Source organism: Lutra lutra, chromosome 8, assembly GCF_902655055.1.
Source record: "Lutra lutra chromosome 8, mLutLut1.2, whole genome shotgun sequence".
Classification (NCBI taxonomy): Eukaryota; Metazoa; Chordata; class Mammalia; order Carnivora; family Mustelidae; genus Lutra; species Lutra lutra.
The window spans coordinates 55,521,614-55,539,358 of NC_062285.1; the positions used below are offsets into that span (position 1 = coordinate 55,521,614).

At 51.1% G+C, this 17,745-nt stretch overlaps 3 protein-coding genes and 1 long non-coding RNA gene across 5 annotated transcripts in view; 1 reads left to right on the forward strand and 3 right to left on the reverse strand.

Annotated features, from left to right (window-relative positions):
• On the reverse strand, positions 1-6,844 carry MYG1 (MYG1 exonuclease). Its single transcript, XM_047740490.1, has 7 exons — positions 6,323-6,844; positions 6,068-6,180; positions 2,952-3,111; positions 929-1,081; positions 661-783; positions 365-546; positions 1-221 (listed from the first exon to the last, which is right to left on the reverse strand). Exons 1-7 carry the CDS (start codon positions 6,842-6,844, stop codon positions 23-25), a joined length of 1,452 nt encoding a protein of 483 aa, XP_047596446.1. The 3' UTR covers positions 1-22.
• Positions 5,699-17,745, forward strand: part of LOC125106443 (uncharacterized) — a 20,610-nt gene continuing 8,563 nt past the window's right edge. The window contains exons 1-2 of the long non-coding RNA XR_007129323.1: positions 5,699-5,885; positions 17,536-17,538. This is a non-coding gene — a long non-coding RNA (uncharacterized LOC125106443). The remainder of the gene's footprint in view (positions 5,886-17,535; positions 17,539-17,745) is intronic.
• PFDN5 (prefoldin subunit 5) lies at positions 6,826-10,217 on the reverse strand. Its single transcript, XM_047740491.1, has 6 exons — positions 10,072-10,217; positions 9,765-9,867; positions 9,443-9,474; positions 8,431-8,505; positions 8,208-8,313; positions 6,826-7,032 (listed from the first exon to the last, which is right to left on the reverse strand). The coding sequence occupies exons 1-6, from the start codon at positions 10,141-10,143 to the stop codon at positions 6,956-6,958; spliced, it is 465 nt and encodes a 154-aa protein (XP_047596447.1). The 5' UTR covers positions 10,144-10,217; the 3' UTR covers positions 6,826-6,955.
• ESPL1 (extra spindle pole bodies like 1, separase) overlaps positions 11,164-17,745 on the reverse strand; it is a 23,412-nt gene continuing 16,830 nt past the window's right edge. For both annotated transcript variants that reach the window (XM_047740479.1, XM_047740480.1), the window contains exons 19-31: positions 17,146-17,488; positions 16,784-16,945; positions 15,722-15,935; positions 15,430-15,620; positions 14,540-14,667; positions 14,282-14,404; positions 13,176-13,331; positions 12,896-13,066; positions 12,666-12,770; positions 12,387-12,502; positions 12,136-12,219; positions 11,803-11,967; positions 11,164-11,530 (exon numbers count right to left, since the gene is read on the reverse strand). In XM_047740479.1, the coding sequence (XP_047596435.1) occupies positions 11,329-11,530; positions 11,803-11,967; positions 12,136-12,219; positions 12,387-12,502; positions 12,666-12,770; positions 12,896-13,066; positions 13,176-13,331; positions 14,282-14,404; positions 14,540-14,667; positions 15,430-15,620; positions 15,722-15,935; positions 16,784-16,945; positions 17,146-17,488 (2,160 nt within the window). In that variant the 3' untranslated portion in view covers positions 11,164-11,328. The remainder of the gene's footprint in view (positions 11,531-11,802; positions 11,968-12,135; positions 12,220-12,386; positions 12,503-12,665; positions 12,771-12,895; positions 13,067-13,175; positions 13,332-14,281; positions 14,405-14,539; positions 14,668-15,429; positions 15,621-15,721; positions 15,936-16,783; positions 16,946-17,145; positions 17,489-17,745) is intronic.

Consider the following 17,745-nt stretch of genomic DNA (forward strand, 5'->3'; position numbering starts at 1 on the left):
TCAGTATGAGATAGAGGATATTTTATTGGTCTAGGGAATTTGTGGGAGATTTAGGTACTGGGCGCTGGGCCAGGGTGGCCCGAGCCATGCTCAAGGCACCTTCTCGGGTATGGTGCCCACCAATGAAGCCGCTGGTGTGGACAAAGATGCAGCCAGGAATCCCACTGACCTGGTCCAGGGCCTCATCCCGAAGACCCCGCCATGGCTCTGGCAGGGGCAGCCTACGAGTGAACAGAAAGAGGAAGCTGCTGGGAGCAAATGGAGGTCTTGAGGAGCACAGCACAGAAGAGGCCAAGGTTAGTGGCCCCCTCTGATAGGGCTGAAACAGGCCCGAAGGTCTGAGGGTGGTCCTCTAGGGCCTTACCGGCTCTGGAATGAATGGGGCTCCTTGGGCACACACTGTACCCGCCACTGTCCAGCCTGGTCAGTGTAGATAACAAAGGCGATGGTGCCCGGTGGGGGCAGCCCAGATTCCAGGTGGTAGAGGTGCTCCTTCCAGGGGCATCCACCTTTTGCCAGTTCTACTATCTCCCCACTTGGGTCCACCTGGAAGGGAGGCAGGGCTGGGAGATGTGGGGTGGAAGCAGGAGCCCCTGCTGACCAACAGCCCGCCAGCAGTCCCTAAATGATGAACCACAGTGCCTCCTCCCAGGCCTGTACCTGGAATCGCTGGGCCAGGGCCTCTTCCACCAAGGTCCGGGCTGGCAGCCAGCTGTGTTGGTAGAAGTCTAATCTCTGCAGAAACTCCTCTCGGACTAGGTCCATGGCACGTTTGAACCCGGCCTGGGAATTGAGGGAATGGTGAGAATCAGAACCACAGTACTGGCCCCAACTTTTGACTTCACTAGGATTGGAGGAGGCAACCACTCTAATTTCCTCCCCCAACGGGCTTACACGCCTCATGGTCTTCCTTGGGGGCTCTCCTTACCTCAGTGTCTTGGTCAGGCTGGTTCCAGGTCGGATTAAGTCGAGCAACCCTGGCACTCAGTGTGGTAGTCAGCACATACCTGGGCTCTCCCTCTTCCCACTGCGAGATCCCATTGTCCACCGCATCCACCTCCTCCACGAAGTTCTCGTACATCTAGGGCAGCACCAGGAGTAAATGATCTTGAGGATTCCATTTACATCAAGTTTTACAGATTTCACTAATTTAATCTCCACAAGAGGCCTGTGAGGGTCTCCCAACATTCACTGGGTGAAGAAAGGTGGAACCTGGTAGCTCAGCGTCTTCAGGTTGGATCTGATCATGCTGGGGCAGGAATTCAGATCACCTGACTTCTAACCCAGTGCCCCCTCCGCTACTGCACAAAGCCTGAATTGAGGCCAGCAGTGTGTGAGGTGGGGTTTCGGACTTTAAAACAAGGAAGTTCTCAAGTTCATGAGGGCCTCTGGGAGTGGATCCCGGCGCTGAGAGAGGGTAAGTTTCCAGGTGGGCTGGGCAGGCTATTCAGTATCCTGGTAAATGAGGTACTCAAGGGTCTGGCCAAACATGGGAGGTGGGAGAGTGAGTGCTGGACGAGTTATCAGAGCTGGGATGTGGTCCCAGGGAAGCCCATGATGTACCCTGTGGTGGGAACAGGTGCTGCATCTCCTGAGGTCACAGGAAGGGTAGGACAGTGCCTCAAGAGTCTGGGGGCAGGGACGCCTGGGTAGTTGTGTCAGTTGGGCCTCTGCCTTTGGCTCAGGTCATGATTCCAGGGTCCTGAGATCCCTGATTCATTAGGCTCCCTGCTCAGCAGGGAGCCTGCCTCTCTCTCTCTGACAAATCTTGAAAAGGCTAGGGGCAGAACCAGTATGGTATAGTATCAATGCTTACAGCAAAACTGCTCTGCACATAGGCTTACAACATCAACACATCTGTGGTATGCAGTGGAATGCTCCTCTCGGGGAGAGCTGAAAAAGAAACTCCTTTATGCTCAGCCTCTCTTGGTGTGGACCCCAACCTGATGTTCAACTGAAACTCGGTATAATTTACTTCAGTTGCTTAGAAGCCCCTCAGCAGGGGGCAGGGGTGGCTCAGTCTACCCTTTAAGTGGGTTAAGTGCCTGCCTTCAGCTCAGGTCATGCCTGAGATCCAGCCTCACACTGGCTTCCCTGCTCAGTGGGGAGTCTGCTTCTCCCTCTTCCTCTGCTGCTCCCCTCACTCATGTACTCTCTCTCTCAAAAAATGAAAATCTAAAAAAAAAGAAAAAAGGAAGCCCCTCAGCAGATGGGGAAATGGATCCAGGCAGTCTAAAAACAGTATTCCAAACGCTTCAATTCAACCATTCGTATTTTATCACTTCTCTGGATCGTACTAATGCCATGTCATAGGGGCAGAAGATAGGCAAGCTAAGACAGAACCGAACTCAGTGGCTTCTGCAAAAACCAGAGTTGACAGAACACGAAGCTTGACTGGTGAACATCACAGGAGCAGGGTCAGGTAGGTGTCCTGAGTCCCTGACCTGACAGGTGTGCCACAGCCACTAGCCCCATTCCTTCCCTCGCAGGAGCGTGCTGAGCTGCTCACAGGGGATGCTGGTGGAACCTGAGGATATTTTCATAATCCAACCTGTCCCAGCTGATCTTCCCAATTCATGTGTCCCCGATACGCTTCCCTCTATCTTCAGGCACCCAGAACCTCTAAGCTATGTGTTTTCCCACACAAGCAGCCTCCTCTATTACCACGTTGCTCAACAATCGTTTTTTATGCATGTCAGGTCAAGGAAAGGACCAGGAAACTCTATGGTTTTCAAAGCCCTTCCCTGAACCTCCCCCACTTCTCACAACTACCCTGGGATAGAGGTGAGAGAGATCAGTCATCCCCTGTGAGAAGCTGAGCCTGACCGAGGGAGAAGGTGCTGGGCCAGCAATGGGCCAGGAGTCCCGATCGGAGGTCCTGTCCTGTGTTCAGTTCCATTCCCAGGTGGTGGAGATGCACTTATGGGTCATCTCTGTCCCTGGGTCCCCACCTTGTCATAGATGGTGCCCACCATGCTGTCCTCTTCGCTGGTGCCCAGCAACTGGGCCAATAGCTTGTGCCCGAAGTGCAGATAGATGAGTCCCGCACTGCTCAGCTTGGTCTGCCACGGCTTCCCAGGAGAGAGGGAGCTCATGGTCTCTGTGAAAGATCTGAGGAGTACAGGGAGGTAGGGCTGAGGCAGAGCTGCCCCAGTTAGCCCACCAGTTAGCCCACAGTGTGTGTGTGTACATGCAGGCATGAGGGAGTGGAGGCTGGAGAATACTCAGGAGTGGGGAGGAGGGGTGCGCAGCTGTGGGACTTCAGCTTTTCCTCGGGGTTCAACGTGGACCTCAGCTTGGAGTCTCTGTTCATGCTTTCATTTGACAATAGCTAATTCAGTGCTTATTACATGCTGGGCTTTGTGTTTTAGACATTAGGGATTAAAAAAAAACAAACCCTAAGACGGGGGCACCTGGGTGGCTCAGTTGGTTAAGTGTCTGCCTTCAGCTCAGGTCATGATCCCAGGGTCCTGGGATGGAGCCCCACATTGGGCCCCCTGCTCAGCGGGGAGTCTGCTTCTCCCCGCTTTCTCTGCCTGCTGCTCCACTCCGCTTGTGCTATCAAATAAATAAATAATCTTTCTTCCTTTTTTTTTTTTTAAAGATTTTATTTATTTGACAGAGAGAGATCACAAGTAGGCAGAGAGGCAGGCAGAGAGAGAGGGAGAGGGAAGCAGGCTCCCTGCTGAGCAGGGAATCTGATGCAGGACTCCATCCCAGGACCCCGAGACCATGACCTGAGCCAAAGGCAGCGGCTTAACCCACTGAGCCACCCAGGCGCCCCTAAATTTAAATAAAAAATCTTAAAAACAAAACCAAACCCTAAGACAATGGCCCTGCCTTCAAGTTCATCTACTATAGGTAGACAAGCGCATGAACAACCAAGCGAATGCTCTAGCTAGGTTATAAACAAGAGAAAGGGGGACAGGAGGGAGGAGACACTTCAGATCATTCCTAAAAGATGGATTAGGTGTTTGCCAGCCAGACAAAAGGTCAAGGACAAAAGGCATTCCCGGTAGATGGAACAACATCTCTTAAAATGGCTAGAAGACAGGTCTCTACATGGAACTGCAAGAAAGGCAGCTTGAGTGTGAGAAGCAGCAAAAAAATAAAGCTAGAAGGGTAAGCAAGGGCCAGATCATGGCAGGCCTTGTCCACCACAGTTTGGAGTTTGGACTTTAGGTAGTGGGAGCCACTGAGAGATTTCCAGCAGACAGTTCATGTGAGAGCACTGTGCCAGCCAGCATGCAGAACAAATGCAAGGTCTCCTGCAGTGGTGCAGGGGAGAGAGGAAAGTAGAAATCTGAATTCACAGTGGCACAGAGAACAGGGAAAGGATATGACAGTTCTTAGGGAAGGAGAAACTACAGTTGTAATTTCTAAATATCAGTCTATCAGAATCAGCTAGAGAGCTTATTTTTTGCTTTGGTGTTATTACGTACTGAGTAGATACAAAAAATATTTATAAAATGCTCACAAGATATAAAGACTAATATACAGTAAGCCCCCAGAAAAAAGTTAAAAGAAGCTAAACTAAATTGTTGATGGAAAAGACGTATGTGCTAAACTACACAGCAGGATGGGTATGAGAACACAGAATTAAGGATACTGCTTACTTCTGGGGAGAAGGAACCGGGATAGGGAAGAAGTGCTTGCTTACAACACAAAAGTAAGAGTTCTAGTCAGAGGTTGGGAGATTGGCTTAGGGGTGTTTGTTACATGTTTCATATTCCAAAAGTGTTAAATACATTATGTATCAAATATTGCACAGTTCAAAAATGTATATAAAATCATCAGGAAAAAGGAATCAGTCAATATTGTTAAGTGCCACAAAGTGGTCCATTAATGTGAGATCCTCCGCCAGCCATCTGAGTTTGGTGCTGAGGTCACTGGAGCCCTTTCCATGAGCATTTCCAGTGGAGAGATTGGGAGAGGACCAGCTGAACGAATGAATGGAATGAACTGGAGGGGATGTGGAATCAGGGTCAGCTGTGTTTCTGAAGAGAGGCTGAGAAGGGAGGGTAAGATATGAGGCTATAAATACCAGGAGGCTTCCCCCACGGTATCATTTAAGAACATCATGTGTACACTTAAGTAAAAGAGGGAAAGGAAGGAAAGTACTTAAGAAGAATTAAAACATCTTCATACTCTCTAAGAGATCACCACTTTAATCAGTGTGGTGTGTATGAGGGAGGGTTTTGTTATTCATCCCTTAGATTTCCAAGTAGAAACAATGGGAAGGTGGGTGGAGGAGGAGGCTGGGTGGGTCAGTGGGTTGTGTCAGCCTTCCGCTCTGGATTTAGCTCGCTGAGCAGGGAGCCTGCTTCTCCCTCTCCTACTACTCAAGCTCTTTCTCTCTCTCTCTCAAATAAATACATAAAATTAGAAAGAAAAGAAAGAAAAGCAAACACTGGGGGGAGAACGGTGGTGTGAACCCCCCGAGGAGACAGTAATAGACCTCAAAAGGGTTGAACAGAAGGGAACAATGTTTCCTGAACTGGAGGGAGGAAGCTGAGGGTGCTTAGGAATGGCAATCTGAGGATGCGCACGCAGGAAACGCTCGTTCCTTTCAAGAGGAGGTTGCAGGGTCACTTACTGAGGGAGTTGTGGCAGGGGCCTGAGGGGAGAGGAAGAGGACTGAAATGGTCCCATGGATAATGGGCCACCCTTGGAAAAGAAAGATTTCCCAACCTAGCAGTATAAATGAAGTAGAAGACCACGTACATCTGAGTGGTCACCAAGCACCGTCGCCATGTGAGCACAGCAGTCTGAAGTGGGGCAGCAAGCGCACATGAAAGGACTAATCTGAGCTGGGGTACTAACTGGGGTGAGGACAGTGCTAGTGGGAGAAAAGCCTGACTGAGCCAAGGAAGGCCCAAGGTCAGGTGGATGGACGCAGAGCAGGGGGAGAGCTGGGAGGCTGCAGTCCCACGGGACTCAGGACTTGGCTTTCAAGGAGGCGGCGGGTCCCCTTCTCGGGCACGGACCTCCGCAGTGGATGGCTGCCTTGTAGCACAGAGGACAGTTGAAGTCAAAGGAGCTAAAGAAATGCTATATGGGAACTCACCTCTGGTGATGGTCATACCGATGTCTCTGAGGATCGTATTCGCCACCCACATCCACCACGATGTCACAAGAAGCCAGTTTTTCGGGGTCCCGGGTCCGCACAATCTCTGCATCCTGGAGGGGACACATGATTGAGGGGGCGGCCAGGGTCGTGCAGACCGAGAATGAATGTTGGGTTTCCAGGGGAGTGTACGGAGGGGTGCTCAGGTGCGGCCCGCCCGGGCCCCGGGGTCAGTTTCCCTGGACCGGATCGTACTCTGTACTCGGGCAGGAGGCGCAGCAGTGCGCACGCCAGGGCCTCATCGCAGTGGAAAGTGCCGTTGTGCGTTCCGATTCGGGGAGGCGCCATGAGGCTGCCGCGGGGTCGCTTGGATGGCGGGACGGACTCCAGGCTGACCGTCACACCCGGCCGGGCCCGCGGGGGTGGCGGCGGCCGCAGCAGCAGAGGTAGAAGAACGCGCGGGAAGCGGCGAACCATGCAGCCTCCCAGGTTGGCGGGGGGCGGGGGGGAGTGGGTCGTTGACCCGGAAGAGGAAGCGCCCGCGCAGCCTCGCTTCCGTCGGGCGGCCGTTCCCACGGCAACCGGCCGGCGGAGAGCGCTCCGCAGGCTTGCTCCAGCTCCTCCAAAGGCCCAGAGTGGAGCCTTCAGGTTAGGCAAGGCATCACCCCTACTGAGCAGGCTCTGGGGAGGGGCACAGCATCTCCACCACCGCCCTCCCACCTCACCAGTCCTTTGCTTAATGCAAGAAAAGACCAACATTCTGCCCAGCTGGCACATTTATTAGCATGAAACACGAGACCGGTCTCTTCCCGGGCCTCAGGAAGCCACGCCAACAAAGTCCCAAGCTCCCGAAGCAGGGTCCCTCTGCCCCATTTCTGAAACAAGCTCTCAGGCCTTGGCAGTAGCCTGAGTTGCCCCCAGGGCTGTGAGCTGCTGAATCTTCTGGCTCATCATCTCCATGACAGCTGTGGGGAAAAAAGAAGAGTCAGATCCTGGTCTGGAGCTTGGGGGAGAACCGAGAGTTGAGGAAATGTGAGAAAACATTTAAAGACAGGTAGGCAACCAAGGACAGTTAATAAAGCTTTTAACACAGTGGGGGCGCCTGGGTGGTGTAGTTGGTTGAGCGTGAGGCTTGGTTTAGGCACAGGTTGGTTGTGATCTCAGAGTCTTGAGATGGGGCCCCACCTTGGGCTCCCCGTTCTGTATGGAGTCACTTGAGATTCTCTTTTCCTCTGCCCCTCCCCCCACCCTGCTCATGCACTCTCACTCTGAAATAATTAAAAGACAAAACAAAAACAGAACTTTTAACACTGATCCACTGTGGGACACACTCACATGCACACACAGGAAGTGTGTGTCATGAAATAGGATAGTGTGAAAGTGTCCGGAAATATGATAACCACTGAGACATAAAAATGAACAAAATACAGTATTAAATGTGTCAAACATAACTGTGGATAGATTTCTGCCTTCAGAACAGTGATCTCAATCCTGACTGTGTAACAGAAAAGCCTGGGGAGGTTTTTTGTTTTTGTTTTCCTAAACATTTTATTTATTTGACAGAGATCACAAGTAGGCAGAGAGGTAGGCGGGGTGAGGGGAGTGGGCAGTGGGGCTCGATCCCAGGACCCTGGGATCATGACCTGAGCTGAAGGCACAGGCCCAACCCACTAAGCCACCCAGGCACCCTGACCTGGGGAGTTTCTAAAAAAACACTGACCCCCTGGAATTTCCCCACCCCCATCCCCAGGATGATTTAATTGGTTTGGATTGGACTCAGGCTTCCTTTTTAAACCTCCTGGGTTATTCTCATGTGTAGCCAGGGCCGCAATGACTAGTACTTAGGGTTGTATTTCTTTCCTCTGTGTTCATTTACATATATCATCTCCCCCATTCCATCCCCATTAGATAGGACACCCCAAGAACAAAGATTATTCCATCCTCTAAATTTCCAAGCACCCAACCCAGCAATCTACAAATACTGGGTAAGTAATGCACAGAATCTAGAGAATCCATCTAGACACCAAAGAGAAACACATGATTTTAATCTAGCAAAGAGGACACCCTCAGTTGATACTGGACTCCATGTTCTTTATCACGGAGGTAGAAAGGGTGAAGAGGAGCCCTAGGCCAACCTTACCCTGTTTCATGGCATGCTTCTCCTGCAGAGCTGGCTGGATTTTCTCCATTTGCTTGGTAAGGAAGTCTATCTTTCTCTTGAAAAAGTCCTTGGCATCCTCAGCTGTCTGCAAAGTCAGAGGTAAATGAAGGGCTAAGAGGAGACCCTATGCTGCACTCTAGGTCTTCCCCTAAACTTCCTTTCCCTGCTCAGATGGGCATCCACGTGGTTACTTTCCACTCACCTTTTCTACATAGTAGCCTGTTCCCACATCGATGAGTACATGTTCCACATCATGTAGCTTCCCAGGGACATACATCTGAGAAGTAAGGATTAAGGGAAAACTAGCCCAGCAGGAGTGTCATGATTCCCTGTCAGCTAGCCTGCTTGGCTTTCTTTTCTAAAAACCTACAACCCACAAGGACTGAAGAATCTGGAGGCCTTTGAACCATACCTGTACACTCTAAATGGGAAGGGACAGAGAAGTTGGTTCCTTATGGAGACAATGGCATATGCCAGAACACTCTTGCTCTGATCTCATCTCCCATCCTCCAAGCAGTTCTTACCGTTTTTCCCACTAGCACCTCCGGAAGGACTAGATACAATGATATTTTCCCACTGCTGTAGAGTAGTAAAAGTGAAAACGTGGCTTCTCTTTCCATCAACATCCCCAATCGTGAAATCACTAGCTAATTCCTGATGAATTTAATGCCCACTATTTGGCCAACCCCTACTACACTACTTCTGTATTTCTTTTTCAGCCTGTCAGCTCTCAGACTACAGCTTACAGATGCCCTATGGCCATAATTTATTCAAGTGAAACACTGAACAGGTAGCCAAAATCCAGGCTTCTTGGTAACAATAGTTTAGAAATAAGTGTCACAGTTAAGCCAAAACTGAGGATTCATAAACAGAGTCCCCTTGTTTCTGTATCTTACTATTCTTCCATCGTTTAGGTCTTCTAAGTTATTAGTAAAAGTCTAAACCCACCTGTTTTGTCTTTGTATTAGAGGATATTCCCAAACTGCAAAGGGAAATAATCACACCTCAATTCTACATATGGCTTCGTGCTCAGAAGGCATTAGCTGCATGTTGGCCCCAGACAGGGAGAGGTACAAAGAGTATATAAGGGTATTCTCAGAATCATGGGGACACTCTGTAGTAATCAAAAGTAATCCCATCCCCCCCCCCCCCCCCCAGGAAAGGGGTGAGAGAGAAAGGAGAGAGCAGGGTAGCAGTTTCTGTGGAAAGGATACAGAACTCGTCAGTGGGACGAGTAATTCTTTCCCTGTGAAAGCAATTAAGACAAACATCTGGGGAAGGTTAAGACGTTAAAGGGAGTTCCAATATGGCAGAGATAGTAAGAGAGATCTTAAGAACGGAAACAGGGGACAACAGCAGAGGAATGTCCTGTACATTTCAACTCTAGATAGACAACATGAAAGGGCTCATGTAGCGGTAGACAATATGTAAAGGTTTGGTTTCTCATCTCAGATAAGGGCAATTGGATTAGAAGTCTGGACGAGAGTAACCGGCTCACCACATCCCCCAGGTTGCCTTCACGCGCCTACCCCATACCCTCGTTGTTCTTGTTCAGCACGTTCAGACAGTCCTTGGCTTCCACATACTTGGTCTGTACCACCTTGAGCTGGGCAATAGACGTGGACAGGAACTCCACCTCCTACAGAGGACGGGAAATAGGGTCAGTGTCGGGGCTGGAGAGAGAGGGAGGCACTGCCGGGGAGGGGGCCGATCCTGGGATGGGATGGGAGTTTCGGAGGGGAGGGGAAGCCTCCCAAAGAGGGGAGGAATGGGAGGCGAAGGAGGACACGTGGGCGGGAGACATGTGAGGCGGGAATGGGGTGTCTCTGCCGCCCGTCCCCACCTGGTCCAGCTGGTTCTTGAGCATTTCTAGCTGCGGCAGGTTCAGCTCGCTGATGTTAACTGACTGCGCCATGTTGGGAAGGAGGACTAACGGAGCGGAAGCTGGCTCGGCGAGCAACGCTCTAGCCGCCCTCCGCGCATCTCAATGGCTGAACCAAGAGGTCTCGCTGCGCCGGACGTCTCTATGGTTCCCCCGCCCGGGAAGGGAAGGAAGGGCTGGAGCTTTTGGGAGACTTACATTGTTTTGGCAAAAGCGGCACATTATTTTTACAAAAGCTCCCACGCCTACCATAGTCAAATTGGAGCAAACAGGACTGCTACACTCAGGGAGCTTTAAAAATCTTAGAAATACCCAGTTCATAACCACAATATTGCAAAGTGATGTATGCTACCCTGTGCGGATGGTATAGTCCTAATGAACCACAGGCGAGGAAAAAGCCTGTGAAATTCACGGGTCCGTAGCATCGTGAACTTGGTGCTTTGAGCTCACACAGCGGAAAAGTCTGGTGGTGGAGAGAACGATAAGGAGTCACGTTATCAGCCAACAAGTACGGCACAAGACATTAATCAAAACTGTTTTACCGTGTGTTAGATGTGAGGGATAACACGAGAGTGTAAGATAATGTGCTTCCAAGGAATTTAACAGTCTGGTTGGGGAGAGAAAAACCATACGTAAACAACAGAATCTGCTGCTAAAGTTCACGACCCTGAGAAGTTTAACAGGCATATGTGGGGAGAGAACAGTGGCCTCTTTTTTTAAAAAAGATTTTATTAGAGAGGGGTTCCTGGGTGGCTCAGTGGATTAAGCCTCTGCTTTTGGCTCAGGTCATGATCTCAGGGTCCTGGGAGCCCCGCATCCGGCTCTCTGCTCAGCGGGAGTCCGCTTCCCCCCCTACCCCCGCCTGCCTCTCTGCCTACCTGTGATCTGTATCGAATAAATAAATAAAATTTAAAAAAAAAAAGGTTTAAAAAAATAGATTTCATTAGAGAGAGAGCACTTGAACTCTGCAAGCTCTTCTCACCTCTTTACAGTACCACATAGTGGGAGGAGGCAATAATTGTCTTCAGATGTTCTCGGATGAACCACACAAAATGGGTTTAAGTATGACATCTTTATTATATTAAGGTTAAATCAAAGGGAAAGCCTTCATATAAAACACTGGGAAAAATCACTTAAAATATTTATCCTAAGGGTTAAATCCAGTAGGAGGTAGAACAGTCACATGGCTTCCATCGGCGCTAGGACAGCTCCAAGGGGTCATCGCAGGCAGACAGGCAAGCCATATGCCACAGGTGCGGCCCCAATAAGGTACTTCAGTCGGGGAGCCTGGCGGGCCTGGTTGACGTAGTAGAGAAGGGGGGCTCCTGGGCCCGCTCCAAGCCAGCCCTGCAGCAGGGCCTCTGTGTACCGGTCGATGTCACGGTCAGTCACATCCCAGAGGTTACCCAGAAACAGGGGACTGGGAAAGGAGAAGGAAGAACTACAAAGTGAGAGCTTTAAAACAGAATGCATAGGCAGACATGACTGGCAGGAGTGGGTGAGGAAAGAGAAGTAAGCCAGAGGGAAGTGCCCTGGTTCATGGTTCCAGGAGGTGGGGCAGAAGAGGACAAAGATTAACGACCCAGGCATGCCAGGGAACTAGAAGAGGAGGAAGTTGGAGAACAAAAGGATTTCGGGTTCGGGCCGGGTAAAGAACCTGGGTGGGAGCAAGGATGGGCACTCAGGACTCACCAGCCAGCCATGATATACTTGAGCACGATGCCAGCCCCTTCCAGCCTCCCATGCACAGCCAGGGCTGCGCTGCTGCAGCCGAAGAGCAAGGCCACCGCCCGGCAGCTCAGCCGGAGGATGGCCTGTCCATCCAGGAAGCGGGCCCCAGCCCCGTGCCCTGCATAGCTAAGGCAGAGGGACGTGAGAGGAGTCTGACCTAGCAGCACCTGGCCTCTGCCATGTCTCCAGGGCTGTCCTGAGTCAGCCAGTGGCTTTAAAAGCCCCAAAGCAAACTATGGTGATGCCCTCTTTCAGGCCCGTCCATCTCCCCACCTCACCGCCTAAAGCACTCACATATATAAATCATGTTCCGTCAATGCTGCCTGCGCTTGTTCTGGGGTTGGCACTTCCCCAACCACTCCTTTCCAGCCAGCTTCACTGCAGGGAGAAGGGAGGAGTAAGAACTGGGGTCAGCTGGAAAAGAGGGCAGAGGGAATCCTAGGGAGAAGGTGGGTCGCACCATTTGATTCTGCGGGAAAGGACATGTTAACCTCTTCTGTGGTCTCTGCCCTCCCCCACCCCTTTCTTACTTTTACCCCACTGACCTGCTAAAATGGGCTCGAAATTGCTCCTCTGTGCTTGACAGGTTATTGTGCGGGTTCAGGACATAGAAGGTATTGCGTGGATCTACCCCTTGGCTTAGCACCGATGAGGCCCCAGACTGAGAAGACACTGGTGATCAGGATCCTGGTCTGGCCAGAGGGCCCAAGCTTCCACAAACTCCAAACCCCTTTCCACGAAGAAGCCATCAGTCCCCCGAGACCCTCTCTTGTCTTCCCAGATCTCCACCAATCAACAACCATTCCCCAGGCCCTGAACCCCACCTCTTTAGTGATGGAGTAACTGAGCAGGAAGCGAAAGGAGGGCAGCCGAGTGACAGGCAGTGCGCGGAGGCTGGGCATGTTCTCCCATGGCAGCTTTTGCAGGTCCTGGGCAAAAAGCACACTGGGCTTACTGTCCCCAGCCAGGCATACATGAGTCTCGGAAGGGGCATGGGGGTGAGTTGGTGCCTACCGCCCACCAGACACTGCCCCTCCAGCCCCTAGCTTCTTACCTTGTCCAGCACTAAGACAAGGTGCCTATTGCTTGGGACTATCTGACCCTGCAGACGTCCTGCTGCCTCACTCAGAAGCTCCTGGGCTCGTTCTGGCCTCGCTGGGCACAGCCCATAGGCCAGGGTCTGAATGTCCTGAGCAGTGAGGGTACTGGTACCACTTAGGACGATCTAGAAGGGCAAGAGCGGTCAATGAGGGCCAGAGCTCCCATCTCCACTCAGTGGCCAGAGGAAAGAATTAAGTCCAACTTCCTCCCCTTTCCCTGATTTCTCAACTCACTTTCAGCAGAGTTGGGTCGGGATATTTCCAACCACATTCCTGCAGCAGCTGTTGGAGGCGGGAGGCCTCCTGGGCAGGGCCAGGGTCCTCACTGGATGGCAGCAACAGTCCCCGCCAGCAGCCCAACACATGCTTCTCTAGGGAAGTAATGAGAACCTGAATAAGGAAGAACAGAACCTTCAGTCAGAGAGGGGAGCTGAGTTTCTCGCCCACAGGCACCAACACTTTGGACATGAGGAAATGGGTTTTCTAATGTATTTGCCTTACATATCTTCCTGCCAATTAAAAAGGCAAGAAGCTAGAGGGATGTCTGGGTGGCTCAGTGCGTTAAGCATCTGACTCCTGATTTCAGGAGATGGAGCCCCGTGTCAGGCTCTGCGCTGGGCCTGGAGCTTTCTTCAGATTCTCTCTCTCTCTCTTCTTCTCCCTCTGCCCCTTCCGCCTCCTCTCTCTATTCCTCTCTAAAAAAAAAAAAAAAAAAAAAGGCGATAAGCTAGAAACATTTTTCGTTTTCTGAGACTGGGGGAGTGCGTGTAAGCTGAGTACAGATCACGATGTTTTGACAAATACAAACAGGTGGACGATGAAAGCTAAATGCGGAAGCCGATTCTTGGGCTTAAATCCCTTTCCTTGTATGTATCTTTAAACATTCTGTTGCCATAACATCTTCAGGTTTTTGGCTCTTGCTTAAAGTCTTCCCCAGGTGACATCATTTTTTTTTTTTTTAAAGATTTTATTTATTTATTTGACAGAGATCACAAGTAGGCAGAGAGGCAGGCAGAGAGAGAGGGGGAAGCAGGCTCCCTGATCAGCAGAGAGCCCAATGCTGGGCTCCATCCCAGGACCCTGGGATCATGACCTAGCTGAAGGCAGAGGCTTTAACACACTGAGCCATGCAGGCGCCCCAGGTAACATCATTTTAAAAAAAAAATTTTTTAATTAAAAAATTTTTTCTTAAAATATTAAAAAGTTTTTTATTCCTATACTTCCAGAAAGGATTTGAGGTAACACAGCACTGGCCTGGGACCCATGAAAGAGAAGACACTGATACCCCAGGGTCACTCCCAGGGCAGGCCTGACCCTACCCCACCCCGGGGGGCACACACCTCCATCCTATGGTCCAGTTCTAGCCGCCCTGTCCACCACTCTCGCTTGTCGGTACAGCTGCTGTTCTCTTTCTGCTCCTTCTGGATGGCGTCAAACTCTTTCAGGGCTGAACTCAGAGGAAGCTTTGGGAGATGGGACTGTGAGCTTTCTGCTGGTCCGCACGCTCACCATTTCTCCATCCCCCAGCCCCAGAATCAGAGCAGCTTCACCAGAAGCCTACCCCAGCCCAACTTTGCTTGCTGGCCCGACAAACCTACCTTGTTCTGCGCAGTGGGGATCTGCACAGTGACTGGGGGACTGCCTTTTTCCAGCCGGGTCAGCAGGAGGGTGTCGCCCACAGTTCCAGGCTGGAGCGTGGCCAGAGCCAACACACACACGGTCACTCCTGACACACAGAGCATACCCAGGATCATTTCAGCTCTTACAAGGAATTCCCATCTGTCTTCTACACTCAGTTCCCATCTATCACTCAGGACAACTCCAACTCCAAGAAATCTTCTCTTCTCACTAGAGTTCAAGGTGCTCTCCCTTGCCCTAACAGCACCCTGTGGACAGAGAACACATCCTGTACTTCTTTGTGGCCCTGACAGAAACAGAAGTTCCTACACAGAGGGAGGCACTCAAATCACCCGTTAACGGGCTTCATCTTAGCATATGAGTCTCCGGACACCTGAACTTACCCCTCAGGAAAGACACTGAACCTGCTAGTAACTCAAAGTTGAGGTTTAAATTTTAAAAAGGGCAGGGGAGCGCCTGGGTGGCTCAGTTAGTTATGCATCTGCTGAAGGGAGGTCATGATCCCAGGGTCTGTCTTAGGATCAAGTTCCTTGTTGGGCTCCCTGCTCAGCTGAGAGCCTGCTTCTCCCACCCCTCCCTACTTGTGCTCTCTGTGGCTATCTCTGACTCTCTCAGATAAATAAATAAAATCTTTAAAAAAAAAAAAAAAGGAAAGGAAAAAGACCTCCAGATTTAGGGTAGTTCTCTTTGGTGAGAGTAACAAAATGACTACTCAGTGAAAAAGTATGACATACCCTTCCATAAAGGTGATAGAAATCTATGTTAACTAATGCCTTAAAGTTCTCCACCTAACTCCTTAGAGAGAAGACGCAAACAAGGACAGAAGAGCCACTGGAGCCTGCTACCATACCACTGGGGATCAGAGCCAGGCGCTCCTGGAAATTCTCCTTCTCCAGCTCAGGGAATGGAGCAGATCCTGCAGCCTGGAAGGAAAAGAGGTGCTGGATGCGGGCCAGGGGGACATCTCTAGGTCTCTCCTGCAGGCTTAGCCTCTGCAGCTGGTCTGCCATTTTGAGTGATCCCCGGTGCTTCTGGGCTTTGCTGTGGACAATGCAAGTGGGGGTGAGTTCTCCCTCCTTTAAAAATCTGGACTCTCCCTCCAGTCTGCCCCAGCATGGGCCTCAGGGATTGTGGCCACTCACCTGAGCTGCCTGTGGAGGTGGGTGAGCAGCTGGTGGCGACAGGTGATGGACACAGACTCGGTGACAAGGCAGGCAGTGGCATAGGGATCCCGTTGGCCCAAGCACAAAGCCAGGAAGCGGCAGAGGTGAGCATAGAGCCCACTAGGAGGGCAGTGACTAATGCCACGGAAAGCAGTGGTCAGTAAGTCCAAGATGGAATTCAGGGTAGACAGACCTAGAGGAAGGTGAAGATACTTGCTATGGATGAGTCCCATACTTCTTAGCTGGTAGAACTTTTCACAAAAAGTTCCAGGTTTCCAAGGCCTGACCTCCTCTCCCACTTGGAAAATAAAAGCAATTAAGAGCAATGTGCCAAGTGGGACTTACACAACTTTTTTTTTTAAAGATTTTATTTATTTATCTGACAGACAGAGATCACAAGCAGGCAGAACAGCAGGCAGAGAGAAAGAGGAGGAAGCAGGCTCCCTGCCGAGCAGAGAACCCAATGCGGGACTCGATCCCAGGACCCTGGGATCATGACCCGAGCCGAAGGCAGTGGCTTTAACCCACTGAGCCACCCAGGTGCCCAGGGACTTACGCAACTTACATCAACTCACTCCATCCTCCCAAACCCTGTTTTACAGATAAGCAAACAGAAGCTCAGAGAGGCTGAGTGACTTGCACACAGCTAGTGGAGAGAGTGCTGGGAATCTAACCTAGGTTCAAAGGTGACCGGATCTAGGTGGGGATCCAAAGACAAAATGATGGACAGGCTAGGAGGGCATCAATATCAAGAGACCAAGAGGCTGGGCTCCTGGGTGACTCAGTCAGTTGGGTGTCTGCCCTCGGCTCAGGTCACCATCTCAGGGTCATGATCTCGGGGTCCTTGGATGGGGCCCCGCATTGAGCTCTCTGGTCAGCAGGGAGTCTACTTCTCCTTTTCCCTCTGCCCATCCCCTCTACTCATGCTCTCTCTTGCTCTCAAATAAATAAAATCTTTATTTAAAAAAAAAAAAAAAAGACAGAGAGATCTAAAGCCTCGCCCTCTCCAAGTGAGCAGACCCAAGTGGTCAGCATATTTACCAATGGATGCAGGGGCTGAGGGGAGTCGGAGCTGAGGACAAAGGTCCTTGTCTCTCTCCTTGTCTGAGCATGGGATGGGCAGCTCCTCTTTGCTGGAATCACGTCTCAACACCTCACATTCTCCTATGGCAGTACCAGGTCCTGGAGCTGGTGCCTTCCCACCTGAGGAGACAACATGATTTTTTTGAGGTTCCTTCCTTCTGCCATTCCCTTTGTTCTTTCTAGAATCCAGTCCCAGAGCCAGGGAAAAAAAAAGCTTTATTTCTGTACTATCTTTGGCCCCCGTTATTTCTTGTGCTTTGGTCCTGGGGCAACCCCCCAGAAATGCATGCAGCTTCTCCCTCCCACCGTTACCCTAATACCGGAGGTGGAATCTTCCTCATCAGAGCCCCTGAGGAACTCAAAGCTCATTTCCATCTTGTTGTTAGTCATTTCCTCCTCGGGGATGGTCCTCATGATCTCAGAGCCCAGCTCCTCACAATGTACTGATGTCACTTTCTTGGCCCTCCGGTTCCGGCCACCGAAGCCTGGTCGCCTGGAGCTACTATCTGGGGCTGCCACCGAAACAGTCTTTGAGCTTGAGCCTTTCCTGGCCCGGCCCCGGCCCCGGCCCCGGGAAGCAGTGCCGCGTCTCTTGGACTCCTCTGCAAGCTGTGCCTCAACTGAGACAGGGTCTTCCAAGTCACTGTCATCACTGAAGTTCACCTGGGATGGGTGGGAAAGTGGAGGGAGGTGTTAGTGACATCTGCCAGCAGGTGGCACTGCAGAGGCACATTCACAGAGGCCTTGGGGGAAGATTAGAAATTAATCTCTCCACCTTATACCCACCACACTCCATCAAGGGCAGGGACTCTTGGGTATGGAAGGAGGCAGAGGAGGGAACAAAGATAAGGGGGAAGGATGAAAAGGGAAATGAACCACTGTGTTAAGGACAGCTCCCTCTGTCTGAAACAAAGGTAGAC

Bases quoted from the DNA above. Each gene is read 5' to 3' on its own strand.
- MYG1 (XM_047740490.1), bottom strand. From the start codon at position 6,844: ATGTGCCAGCTGGGCAGAATGTTGGTCTTTTCTTGCATTAAGCAAAGG. The intron at 547-660 runs GTACAGGCCTGG...CCTCCCTTCCAG, and splicing joins CCCTGGCCCAGCGATTCCAG to GTGGACCCAAGTGGGGAGAT. The intron at 222-364 runs GTAAGGCCCTAG...GTTCACTCGTAG, and splicing joins CCCCATTCATTCCAGAGCCG to GCTGCCCCTGCCAGAGCCAT.
- PFDN5 (XM_047740491.1), bottom strand. From the start codon at position 10,143: ATGGCGCAGTCAGTTAACATCAGCGAGCTGAACCTGCCGCAGCTAGAA. The intron at 9,475-9,764 runs GTATGGGGTAGG...TTGCTTTCACAG, and splicing joins GCTGAACAAGAACAACGAGG to GGAAAGAATTACTCGTCCCA. The intron at 8,314-8,430 runs GTGAGTGGAAAG...CTGACTTTGCAG, and splicing joins CAGGCTACTATGTAGAAAAG to ACAGCTGAGGATGCCAAGGA.